General features: G+C 55.8%; 1 protein-coding gene across 2 annotated transcripts in view; it reads left to right on the plus strand.

Moving 5' to 3' along the window:
* Positions 1–1,949: 1,949 nt before the first annotated feature.
* The window catches only part of ADGRD1 (adhesion G protein-coupled receptor D1), a 102,582-nt gene continuing 91,824 nt past the window's right edge, over positions 1,950–12,707 (plus strand). The window contains exons 1-3 of one of the 2 annotated variants that reach the window (XM_079152483.1): positions 1,950–2,452; positions 2,533–2,569; positions 10,802–10,885. In XM_079152483.1, the coding sequence (XP_079008609.1) occupies positions 2,402–2,452; positions 2,533–2,569; positions 10,802–10,885 (172 nt within the window). In that variant the 5' untranslated portion in view covers positions 1,950–2,401. The remainder of the gene's footprint in view (positions 2,453–2,532; positions 2,570–10,801; positions 10,886–12,707) is intronic. The other variant, XM_079152484.1, reaches the window with a different exon arrangement.

Raw genomic sequence — 12,707 nt, forward strand, 5'->3', positions numbered from 1 at the left:
AGCGTTCTGTCATTTGTTCCCAGGTCCTTGTGCCACCCAGTGGCATTTCCCAAATCATGCCAGGTGAAGCAAGCCAGATGCAGAGACAGATGCTGCAGGGTCTCATTCCCCCATGGAGACACAGGAAGCTGATCACATCACAGCAGTGTGGGTGGGGGGGCAGAGGAGGGGGCCAACGGGTGCCAAGTCCCAGCTGGAGGAGCAAGCTCCAGTGATCCACGGTCCTTCCTGATGTCTCACACTCCAAAATCACTAAGAGAATGGACTCTAACATTCTCCCCACAAAAATGACAGGTGGTAGACACGCTAATCAGCTCAATCAAACCTTTCTACGATGTTTACAGATCAAAACACCACTGACACCCCCTCACAGTCCCCAGGCAAGTGAGGAAAGTTGTTCATGGTAAAAACTGCATCCTACAAATATACGCAATTTTTATGTCAGTGAAAAAGTATAATCAGCTTTTAAAATCAGCACGATTTAGGAAACACTGCTTTGAAGGGAATTGGGCTGTGTCTCAACCTGAGTAGGAGAGTGGTGACAGGCAGGTGCAGAAGTGGGCCCAGGCCTGCAGCCTGGTGTGGGGTCAGGAGCAGCTGCACAGGCCGGGTGTGAGGCCACGTGTGAGGCCACACCTGTGTGCCCAGCTACTCGGGAGGCTGAGGCAGGAGCATCACAGCTTCGCAAGACCCCATAAACAGAAGGGCTGGTGTGGTCCAGCAGTAGACACTTGCCCAGCATGCGAAGGCCCGTGCTCCATCCCCACCACTGCAGAACATGAGAACAAAGGAAGTCCCGTCAAGCAGGTCCCCTGCATTCGCCTCATGTCTGGTTTTCAGTGTTGCAAGGACCTGGGGGCTTCCCGCTCTCTGAGGACGACTTTGGTTAATAGAAGCCTCACTTAGTCTGCATTCAGCACCCTGGAGTTCTAGAGAGATCCAGGCAGGTGGCAGCAGGGCCGGGACTGCTAGAATGTCCTGAGCAACCCGCTTGCACCAGGCAGGTCGCTGCTGCAGTGTAGGGTCTTTCTGGTGCTAAGAGGAGGGCCGCCTGGTCACAGTTACCTGGAACCTGCTCCAGGAGGCAGGAGGTCGGGAGCCTGGTGCCAAAGCTAGTTAAAATCACCTTCGGTCTTGACACCCCTGGCCTGCTCCCCCGTGGAGCCTGGAGGTGAAGTTCTTGTCCTCTTTAGGAAGCATGCTGGAGTCGGGACGGCTGGGATTGTAATGACGTCCACGTCTACTGGCTGTTGTCTTCTGCTTTCCAACAGTGATCACGGTGCATTTATTGCACGTGGAATGCACGCGGGTCCCTTCCCAGCACTGCTTCCCGAGCTCATTCTTTCATCCGGCTCCTCTGTAGTGCCCCGTGGAGCACGCATGTCACCTCCACTGTGCAGATGAGAAACTCGAGGGAGAGAGGCTCAGAGACTTGCTCAAGAGCTCAGCTGGGGCGCTGCAGCGAGCTGAGTCACAGCACTGGGCGGGCACAGTGGCAATGGCAGCAGTGTGATACGGAGGGGGCTGGGCAAACTGAGGCACAGCTAGGGCTGGACTCAGCTGTCCCATTGAGAACTCTGTCCTGGGTGCTGTGGGGACTTGTGGGACGGTGTCTGCTGCCCAACCATAGGTGCAGGCGGCTCTCCTCCTACCACTTGGCAACCCCCCCACCAGGGCTCCGCAGGGCCCGGCAGTGGGCAGGGCTCCAGGTGCATCTTGTGCTCATTACTCTTTGCTGAATGCACGTGTACACACAGACACACCCACACTCACGCCTACATTCCCTACGTGTGCATACACCCCATACTCACACCCTGTCCATGTCTGGTCCTGAGGTCCTGAAGCTGCTCCCAGGGCTCCTAACAGGCTGGTGTTAGGACCCAGGAAGGACACAGCAGGGCAGGATATAAATAGAGAAAGAGGAGAACAGTTGGAGGAGAGCTGACCTCACTCCTTCTCCACCCAAGAGTGGCTGGCGGAGGTGTGGAGCCAGACCAGAAGGAGGCAGCGGGCGGGACAGCCTGGGAGCAGCCAGAGCTGCAGGGAGCGCGGCTTGGAAAGCCTCCTCACTCCACCACTCTGGGGCAGGAGAGGAACGCACAGCCCCAACTGGACAGAGAGAGTGGAGCTCTGGGGCGGCCACCTGGACCAGGCTCCTCCTGCATTCCACGTGGCTCTGGTCGCTATGTGCTTATGGATCACTGAAGGATCTCCAGTTCTGAGACAGGAGAGAAACCCTGCATGCTTCCAGAACCTGTGCTTCACAGACTTTGAGGGAACAGACTTTCTGGCCTGAGGTTCTGACCTGATAAGATGTCCCTTTCCCAAGGAACTGGAGGTAGAGGACACGCTCTCTGACCCTCAGGAGTTCCGCTCGGATCCCCTGCAGCCTCTGGGAGCCATGAGGCAGTCGTGGCCCCTCTGGGTGCTTCTCACTTGCTGCAGTGCTCAGGTAACGTCCAGGCCTGGCTGGGGCGGCTGGAGTTCTGTACCAGGCTCCCTGAGCCTCACGATGTGGTCTTCCCTGTGCAGGTGCGCCGAGCCCACGCCAGGACCCAGGACCATCCAGGTAAGAGACCCATCCCCTGCTCTGGAGGGGCCTTCCCTCCTGACCAGCCTGGGTGCTGCCCACGGTGACAGGCTTCACTCTGAGGCCACCTGCGATGGCCCTTCTTGTCCTCCTTTGCCCTGGACGCCCCTACTGTGCAGCCTGCAGCCCTGGTCTGTGTCGGTGTCCCGGCTGTGGTGGGGAAGCGGCTCTGTCCCACTGTGTCCTGCTGGGCTGCGTGAGCCCTTGTGACCAAGGTGTCAGTGTTGAGCTTTCTGTCTCAGCTCACTTCAGGCGTCGGCCGACATGAGGCTCTCAGAATAGAAGCCTGGAGCCCCCACCCCACAGCGCCTTAGCGGGGCATGCTTGGACTGGACACGGGACTGCTCGTCAGAGCCGCTTGTCTTGGTCACTGCCATTCCCCGGTCTAGAGACCGAGGGTGAAGGCGCCTGGGAGGGAGAACGGGGTACAAGCATGGATGCAGCAGGTAGGGCAGGCACCCTGCGGCCTAGCGCTTGTGCCTCTGGGTGGCAGTTAGGACGCCAAGGACCTGTGAGTGACCCTTTGCCGGGAAACGCTGACTCAGGCCAGGCAGTGTGGGGTTCCTGGCCGCCCCATGGCGAGCAGTCCTGCCTCCTTCCAGGGTGGCTGCCCAAATCCACAGCCAGGTCCCCCAGGGCCCCTCACAGGAAGCCCTGAGATGTGGGGTCCACTCGATTGTCTCCCCCTGGCTGTGATGCTGCTGGGACATCCTGGTCCTGGTCACGACCTCCCTTCACCCACGTCAGGGTGAAGTCTGCCCTCTCTCCCTGCCACGCTTCTGAGCCCTTTGTAAGAAGGTGTGGAAGCCATGCCCCCTCCATGGGCCAAGTGCTGAGCCAGAAAGCAGGGCCAGTGGCCTGGGAGCAGGTGGACAGGTCAGCACTGTGTGCGGGAAGGCTGATGGACAGAGACCTTGCTCCTGCTGAGGCCAGGATTGGAGACATGGAGTGGCACCTAGGTGCCGCCAGCCAGGGAGGGCAGTTGAAGAGGTGGCCCTAGGGTGAGTCCTTCCCAGAGGGTGGCCCTTTAACATAGCGTCCACACACGGCTTGCATTCTGGACCCTAAACTTCAAGGAGAAGTCTGAACCAACCGAGCACCTGAGGAACAGCAGCAGGGCCAGGAGGGCCGTGAGAGAAGCAGAGCAAGGGGCCTGGGGCCTGCACGACCTTAGGGACAACCCAGTGCCCTGCAGTCCCTCTCCTCACTCCTCCTCGGCCTCCCCCTTGGAACTTCATTTCACCTTTCATTTCCTTCCTTCTGCCTTGGACAGTGACGCGCCTGCAGGGCAGCAGGTGTCTGTCTCCTGCTCTTCTGCTCCCTCCTGCACCTGTCCCGCCTGCCTTCCCACCTGGTTTCTGCCTCCACTCCTTTTCCTTCCTCCCCCTCCCCCTCCCCCTCCTCCTTCTCCCCCTCCTCCTCCCACCATTTCCTTGCTCCCTCCTCCCCCTCCAGCCCGGCACCATGTCTTCCTTCCTGCCTTCTGGGCTCTGCTCCACCCCTTCCCACAGGAAGGCCCTTAGCGGCCTGGTGCGCTGTGTTCCTGCCCCACTCCCAGGCCTGTGGCCCCTGGTGCCTGTGCCCCGGCCAACCACTCAGGGTGCTCACTGATGGACAGACGCCGGGAGCTCCTTCAGCTAGGAAGAGCTAGACCTGGTATTGGGATGGTGAGGAGAGAGTGGCATGCGGCAGCACCAAGCAGTGAGAGATGCCACGCCTGTGCCAGGTCAGCTCAGGCAGCGCCTGCCAACCATGCAGTAGTGTCCACGCTCCCATACTCCAGTGGAACAGTGTGTCCTTCAGGCAGAGCGGGACACTCTGGCACAGAGCTGATCCCATGTGGGCTTGACCAGGGACTCATGGCTGTGAGGAGCTGGGCGCCATGCTGGAGATGGCTGAGAACAGGAAGGCACAAGGCCTGGAAGCTGGTCGCCACCAGGCTCTCCCTTTGGGAAAGCCTCTCCTGGTGCGAAGCGTTCCCTTGGTTCATCCTGGCCCCTGGCACCAGGCCTCCTGCACAGCAGGTGCTCTGTGAATATTTTCCCACATGTCTGTGTGCCGCCCCAGGAAGATTGGCTGGTTCTGTGGTAAAACAAATGAGCAGGCTGTCCAACCCACATGGCTGCAACTCCCATTAGCATGTTAGTGTTTGCCTGTCTACATGGGCCCTGGTGCCCAGATGCCTGCTGTGCAGAGAGGCAGTTAGCTCTACCGATAACTGGAGGTAGACGTGAGCCTCTGTAGTAACGGTTCATCGGTGGCTAGTTGGTCACCTTAGAGAAGTAGACGTGGTTGGAGTTGAAAGAATACCTGAGTCTGTTTAGCCCACCCCCCATTTTATAGGGAAACTAGGAACAGAAGGGAGACCCAGAGGGGAAGCAGGAGCTGGCAGGGTTGGGACCCCAAGCCCACAGGAGACCTCCCCCAGGGCCCCAGGCTCCACCTGCGGCCTGCTCCTGGTGGCAACCTATGAAGCCAGGGAGGCTGACTAGGGCAAACCCATAAATGGCGTTGGCCAGAGATGGCAGCCACTTTGCAAAGTTTATAAACATGCCCTTTTATAGACAAGTTTGTGTAAGGAAAAGACCCGGTCGCTGCTGGTCCTGGGGTCCCTGGAGCAGCAGAGTCCAGGCTGTTCCCAGGAAACCAGATAATGGCAGTGATTATGACTCTGTGTATTTACACAGTACCGTAGTTTAGAAAGAATGGCCTTAGCTGCTAGGTCACGGCAAGACTTCATTCTCCGTCTTCCTAGTGAAAAGAAAATGTGTTCATGATGGAGTTTTTGAAACCAGTGCTCACGCCCTGTCGAACAAATGGAAACGTGGCAGACAGATTCGCGGGGGGCAGAATCCCTTGTGTTCTGTCATCCACGCTTTGGCTCGTCCTGGCAGCTTGGCGTTCATTCTGCCTATATCGTTACTTGTTAAATCCCTAACGTCAGAAATTTGGAAGATTTCAGAAACGAAAACCTGAACCCCCCCACCACATGCACCCACGCACGCGTGCACGCACGCACGCCCAGGCCCTGCTTCACCAGGGGCTGCAGCCACCAAGGAGGGCAGAGTCCCACACAGAGGCAGGCACAGACACGGGACCAGAACCACCCAGTAACCTTGACGGCTTCCCCTGTGTGGGTAGGTACCCCGGAAGCAGCCTGAGGGTTGGGGGTTCCCTGGAGGGACAAGAACATTGACAGGAAGTGGAGGGGTGCAGGCTTCCCTGACTTTAGAGGGTTCGCCCTCTTTCACACAGGGTTGAGAAACACTGAATGTGACCCTCAAGACCTGAGTCACAGCTGGCGCTCCGGGCCACGCGCTGACGGTCTCTGTCTCCCCTGACTGCCCTTTGTCTTTTCCTCCAGCCCTTCTTGCTATTTCTCCTCCCTCCCTCCCTCCTTCCCTCTCTCCTGCTCTCCCTCCCTCTCTCCCTCCTTCCCTCTCCCCTTCTCTCCCTCTATCCCTCCCTCCCTCCCTCCCTCCCTCCCTCCCTCCTTCCCTCCATCCCTCCCTCTCTCCCTCCCTCCCTCCTTCCCTCTCTCCTGCTCTCCCTCCCTCCCTCCCTCCTTCCCTCTCTCCTGCTCTCCCTCCCTCCCTCCCTCCTTCCCTCTCTCCCTCCTTCCCTCTCCCCTTCTCTCCCTCTATCCCTCCCTCCCTCCCTCCCTCCCTCCTTCCCTCCATACCTCCCTCTCTCCCTCCCTCCCTCCCTCCCTCCCTCCTTCCCTCTCTCCTTCCCTCCCTTCTCCTGTCTCTTCCTCTGCTCTTCCCTCCCTGCTTCTTCCTTCTCTGTCCTCCTCCTTTCTCTTCTCTTCTCTCTCCTTTTCCAGTCTCCTCCCACTTGCCCCTATTCTCTGTCCCCTCATTTTTTCAGGACTGGGATTGTCTGAGGTCCCTGTGAGAGCCAGCGCTGCGTGGCTGGCCATCTTGTCTAAGCAGGCACCGCCCACTGAGAACGGGGTCCCTGTGGCCGACTCCACGTTCTTCTGTCCCCCTCATCCTGGAAAAGAGCGCAAACTTTTTCACTAAGAACACGCTTTCTTGTTCTTATGGCACTTTGAGGGCTGCGAGTCATTTTAGGCTGTGAAAGGGAACTCTGGGCTGAATCTAGCCCACCTGTTTAGCATCACTTGACTTCAATTTAGCAAACTGCCAACATGGAGATTTAGAGATTCCAAACTTAAAACAGCTGGATCTCTGACTGCTGTTAAAAAAATGGCAATTCCGTGTGACCCTTCCTGCTGAGCAGTGCTGCCTGGCCTGGGGACAGCCACCTTCAGTGGACAGTCATGCTTCCTACCTTGCCACAGCTCTGCTGCCCATGCTCAGCTGTGGAGGTGCATGCTGTCGGCAAGTGTCTCACCTGTGTCCTGCAAAGTCCTGCTCAGGACTGGCCAGCTGGTGGCTCTCCCCAACACTTGCTTCCTGTCCGCGGGCTAATGGCCAAAACCACAGGGCCTCATGGTGGCAGGAGCTTGGCTCTGGCCTGCTCAGCAGCAGGGGCAGAGGGCAGCCTTCACATCTGGCCCCTGTGCCACCGTGGGCATTGCTGGCTCCAAGAGGCACCACTTCCCTCCTCCCCTTCCTGCCCAGCACTGCTGTGGTCCTGTGCATGTGGAGACGGGGAGAGGGCTACAGATGGAACCCTAGGGCCAGGGTCTTTGTGGACACGTGACCTCCTTTTCTCCTTTTCCACTTTAACCCCAGGTGTTAAATAGCCACCCATCTCCAGTGTGGCCATCTGGCTTTAGGGGGATTCATGATGAAGAACGGCAACATGTGTTTCTGGGTTTTGCCTTTCTGGGTCTCCACGTGCCTACGGGCAGCAGAGGGCGGCACAGCTTCCTCTATACCTGGTCAGGCTGTGCCCAGTTCATCCCCACAACTGCTGCTAGGGAACCAACTGTGTCCTTGGCTTACACTTTGGGCCTGTGCACACTGGAGGGACACATGCAAGGAACAGATGCAGGCAGTGACCCCACGCCAGCAGTCGTGTGGTCCCTGTGAGTGAATCCAGGTACTAGGCGGAGCCTCCCGCTCTCGCCTCCGCACTGTGGCCCACGCCACCTGCGGTCACCTTAGTGGTGCAGTGGGTAGATTTTAAAGGGATGCAGGTCCTGGATTCAGAAAATAAAAGACAGTGCGGTATGAATCTCCTCCTTGCAGGCGGCACCTGGTTCTTCTCACCCCAGATGCGGTCCAGTCTCCACCGTGGTCTCCCTCACGTGAGCACGTGCGTGTTCACAGTTACCTCGGGCATTTCTCACCTCGGGTTTTAAAATCAAATTTATTTGAACAGATACAGAAAAACACAAAGACTGTGATACTGATGGGGTGCCGTGCGGTGTCCTGCCGGGGTGTGAGCACAAGGCCGAGCACGCCTGTCTCCTCCATCGTCCCATCTCTGTGCTGAGAACATTCAGTCCCTTTCTGCAGCTCTTTGAGGCACCAGGTGCATAACTCTGTCGGCATCCCAGTGCCGTGCAGTGGCACACCAGGAAGCCTACCCCTGTCTACCTGCCACACGGGGGCTTCCTCACCTCCGTTTCCACTGAGGAGCGGCCCCGGGACCTCAGCTTCAGAGGCACACTTGTTCGTTGCATGGATGTCCCTCGATTATTTAGCCAGCTTGGTGGATGAGCGCTGAGGCCGTTGTCAGTCTCTTGACCCTGTGAAACATTCTGTGACAAGCACCCTAGCGCGCGCTCGCGCACACACACACACACACACACACACAGACACACACACACACACACACACACACACACACACACGAGAGGACGGATCAGCGCAGCACGGAAATGTGTGCTCGGGTCTCTGGAGACAGTGCCAGATGGCCCTCCAGAAGGGATGCGCTGACCGTGCCCCAAGACGGGGACCTGCAGCTCAGCCCCCCGCCGTTCCTCCGGCCAGTGCAGTGGGTGGGTTCAGGCACACAGCTCACTGTGGCTTTGATGCCTCTGAACGTAACGAGTCAGCGATTCGCATCTTTATCCTTGAACTGCCTAATTACGGTTGATACCCAAACATTCTGTTAGTCTGCTTTCCTTGATAGCAGGAGCTTTTGTTGATTAGTTCGTGGTGCTGGGATGGAACCCAGGGCCCTGCACTCTACCCCTGAGCTACGCCCCCAGTTTGTAAGAGTTTTATTAACAAAATGATTTTAACACATATAAAAAGAAATCAGCAAATTTCTTTCATATAAATTATGTAAACCTTGCCCCCAGTTGGATTTAGTTTGATTTTTTTTGCACAGAAATTTAAAAAATTAATGTAGTCAAATTTATAACCCCAGAAAGCTTTTTATGTTTGATTTTATTACACTCAAATCTGGTCCATCTATGTTGCTGGGGTGCATTGAGCCAGGGAGGCTGATTCTTTCCAAATGGCTAACTAGTTCCAATGCCTTTTGTGGAATGAAATTTCTTCTCTGATTTAAGGCACCAGCTTTATCCTGACCAAACCCGAGTGGGTTGGGAGCTCCGTGACCTCTCCTTCCACTGGAGGGCTGACTGTGGCAGATGCCACCTGCCCCGCAGCGTGGCATGTCTTGTCCTCTCCAGCACCAGCCCATCCCTGCTGCCCCTCTCCAGTCCTGGTGATTCTTGTTTACTTACTTGCTTATTTGTTGTATGGTGCTGGGGAGCAGCCCAGGGCCTCACACATGCTAGACTGAGCTGCTCCCCAGCTCTTTTTCTATTTTACTTTGAGACAGGGTCTCAAGTCACTGAGGCTGGCCTGGAACTTGTGATCCTCCTGCCAAGTAGCTGGGATCACAAGTGTCACCACCATGCCTGGCCTTGTTCTTATTTATTTTTTAAAAATATGAGCTCCATAATCAAAGTTCCCTCACAAGGAACTCTCAGCCCTTTTACAGCAAAGTCCCCAGTATTTATAGATCAATTAAACGGTAGTTGGTATTTTTATGCTAATGAATCTGCTCTCCCAAGAGAAAGTTAGGCCCTTCATTTGCTCAAGACATCTTCATGAGAATCTTGTGTGATTTTCATTTTTTTGTTAAAATATTTTCTCTTTATTGGTTGCATTTAGAAATGAGAACTTCTACTTTTTATGCTATTGTGGAAATACAGAAAAGCTATTGGCTTTGTACATTAAATTTGAATGAGCCTCCTTGCTAAATTCTTTAATTATTTGGAGTAGTTTTCCACCCTGATTATCAGGTGTACCTCCTGTGACAGTAGTGATCATTCTTTCCTCTTGGTGACGTTTATTCGTGATGAAGAACATAAAGGATGCTGTGGCAGCTGGACTTCTCTGTGGGCTAGTGGACGTCCAGGGTACCTGCTATGGTGGTCACCTGGGAAGTACCTTGCCAAGGATGGACACAGGGAAGACTGAGATGACGTGCTCAGGGCTGCCCATGCTGGTGCAAAGACGGGCCCCTGACTTCTCATCAGTAGGAGAATGGCGACCCACGTGCTGAGCAGCCCTCCAGGGGATGTCACCCAGCTCCGTTTTGATGGGCAGGTGGCAATGAATGGATCAATTCACTCAGAGCCTTGAGAATAGAAAATCGCACATCCACCTAGGGTCTGTTTGCTCACGGTACTGTTCTCATGGAGGCCATCTGAAATGACCCATTCTCAGTGTGGAGGACACAGTCATAGGAGGAGGACCAGGATGGGATTCACAAAGACCTGCGCCCGAGTGCTGTGTGCTAGCCAGCGCACGTTGGAGCAAGAGATTCCCCCCAATAGGTAGAGAATGCAGTTAGCTTACAGGTTATTATTGTTAGGAGGAGCTGAGGTGTTTTGAAGAACCTCAGGGGGTCTGCATAGATACAGGGTCCATTTGCTCCTCTGAAGGTTGTTTTTAAGCTTGTTTCTTTCTGTGGTCCAGTTGCATCAGGGACTATCTCTGAAACCATGTTTGGTGATGGATGATGGACCTTCTTGCCTTTCTCCTGACCCAGTGGGCACGGTCCTAGCATTCCACCATCAGGCATGAGGCTGCTGTTTCCACGGGTTCAGAGGCGTCCATTCCTGTGGACCCTGCTTTTTCCAGTTAAGGAGCTGTTCATTGACTTCTAGTTTAAGTTTTTCTTCTTCCAAGTATGTGTGTTGAATTGTATCAGATGCCTCTTCAGCCTGGCCCAGGGTCCCCTGGTACTTTCACTCTCACATCAGGAAGATCTGCATCTCCAGGTCTTTCATCGTTTCAATGGTGATTTGAAATTTTGATGTTTTTCCCTCAGGGTTTGCAGTCCTGGCTTCTGCTTCCCATTACTGGCCATTGGAAAATGTGGACGGGATCCATGAACTTCAGGATCCGGCTGGAGGTAGACCTGGTGATGAGTGCCTGGGGGGAGGGGTGCTGGGAGGCGGGGCACCTGGAGGAGGGAGGGGATGCCCCTGCCTGGAGCCAGGTGATGCGCACGATCCAGCGCTGGTTGGCTTTCCTGAGGAAAGTATTTTCCTAGAACTCCGGTATCTTCTAATGATTGAAGGACAGAATTCATAATTCAAAATATGACTGAGACGTGCATTTACTCAAACCTTAATACAGAATTTTCCACAGCGGATCCTCCTGTGTGTGAGCCCAGCACGTGTCCGCAGTGCAGGAGAAGTCGTCCTGCGCCGAGGACCGTCTGGCGTGGGTGTCGGGCTGTGCCACCCCGACAGGCTGACACGTTTGGGGGTCACTGTTCCACCAGGCAGAGGTGTCTGCCTACCAGACACATCTTAACTCACCCGGGTCCATTCCCTCTTGGGACGGGCCGACCACGGAGAGCGTCAGGGCCTCTGGTTCACTTAGCACGCGCGTCTGTTACAGGAGAAGCCCGAGGTATTCCTGAGTGTGTTTTCCCATTCCAGCGAGAATTCCTTTTTCAAGGTGTAAGTCAGAGCAGTCTGGGGTAGTGTCAGGTCATTCTTTTTTTTTTTTTTTTTTTCATACTTTCTAGTTGTCCATGGACCTTTATTTTACTTATTTATTTGTGGTGCTGAGAATGGAACCCAGTGCCTCACACATGCCAGGCAAGTGCTCCACCACTGAGCCGCAGCCCCAGCCCCGGTTCATTTTTCTTTACTCCCTGCCGGTGCTTCCACTGAGCGGCTGACACACACAGCACAGGTCCACGGTGAACCCTGGCACGCGCTCCAGCCGTGTCCCAGCTGGCTCTGGTGCGCTGCATCTTGTTTAAACCCCACATGTGGCTGACTGTCGTGCCTCCCGCACCAGCACATTGGCGCTTCCCTGGCTGCTGTGGCACATGAGCTGCCAAAGGTCCCAAAATGTCTCCTCAAAATCTGCGCATCATGTAGCAGCAGAGCTGGAGTCTGCCCCGCTGGTGTCCTTGGAGTTGGCAAGGTTGAGGAGAGGGCCCGCAAAGGGTGCCATGGCTGTGGGGACCCCAGCCCCAGCTGGCAGGTTTGCCCACTACTCGGTGACACAGCCACCCGGGCCACCTCCATCCTGTGCTGCAGGGACCGTGTCCCTGCGCAGGTGTGTTCCCGGCAGGTGTTGTGATCTAATTTTCCTTCCTCAGGGCCTCTGTTCTCAAGCTTCTGAAAAGCAGGCGTCTCAACAATGAGGAAGTAGCTGATTGTTCAGGATGAGCCACTCAGATTTCAGGAGTCATTTCAAACTCCAGCCTGAGTCACTAATGACTTCCTCCTGCCTGTCCCCAGCTCCCTGTGGGGGACGCAGGCAGCCCTGCGCTTTGCACATTCACCTATGAGCACTCCTGTGTGGCGGTCACTCAGACGTGGGTGCCGTGGGCGGATTCTACTCCCTGGGCCAGTCTGCCTGTGACAGCCTCTGTCCACATCAGGTCTGCCCAGCCTGGCATGCGGTGGTGGCAGCAGGTCCCTCCCCTCTGGCCCGCTCTGTGTGGCCCTGCTGTGCATGTGTTCACTTCGACACAGGCCCCAGAGAGACAGCAGGGGAAACGGGCACCATCAGACCTGCTATGGGGACGAGCGCTTGGCTGTTTGTGGCTGACCCTCTGCCGTTCATCCCTTGTCACCGTCTTGTGCAGCTGTGTCCAGGCCGTGCTGTCTCCCAGTCCTGTGCCATTGCACTGTCTCTTTCCACGCAGCCGTCCTGTCGATGGCCATGTTCAACTCCATATCTCTCAACTGAGTCCCCATGTGTGGCGT

This window comes from Sciurus vulgaris, assembly GCF_902686455.1.
Source record: "Sciurus vulgaris genome assembly, chromosome: 8".
Classification (NCBI taxonomy): Eukaryota; Metazoa; Chordata; class Mammalia; order Rodentia; family Sciuridae; genus Sciurus; species Sciurus vulgaris.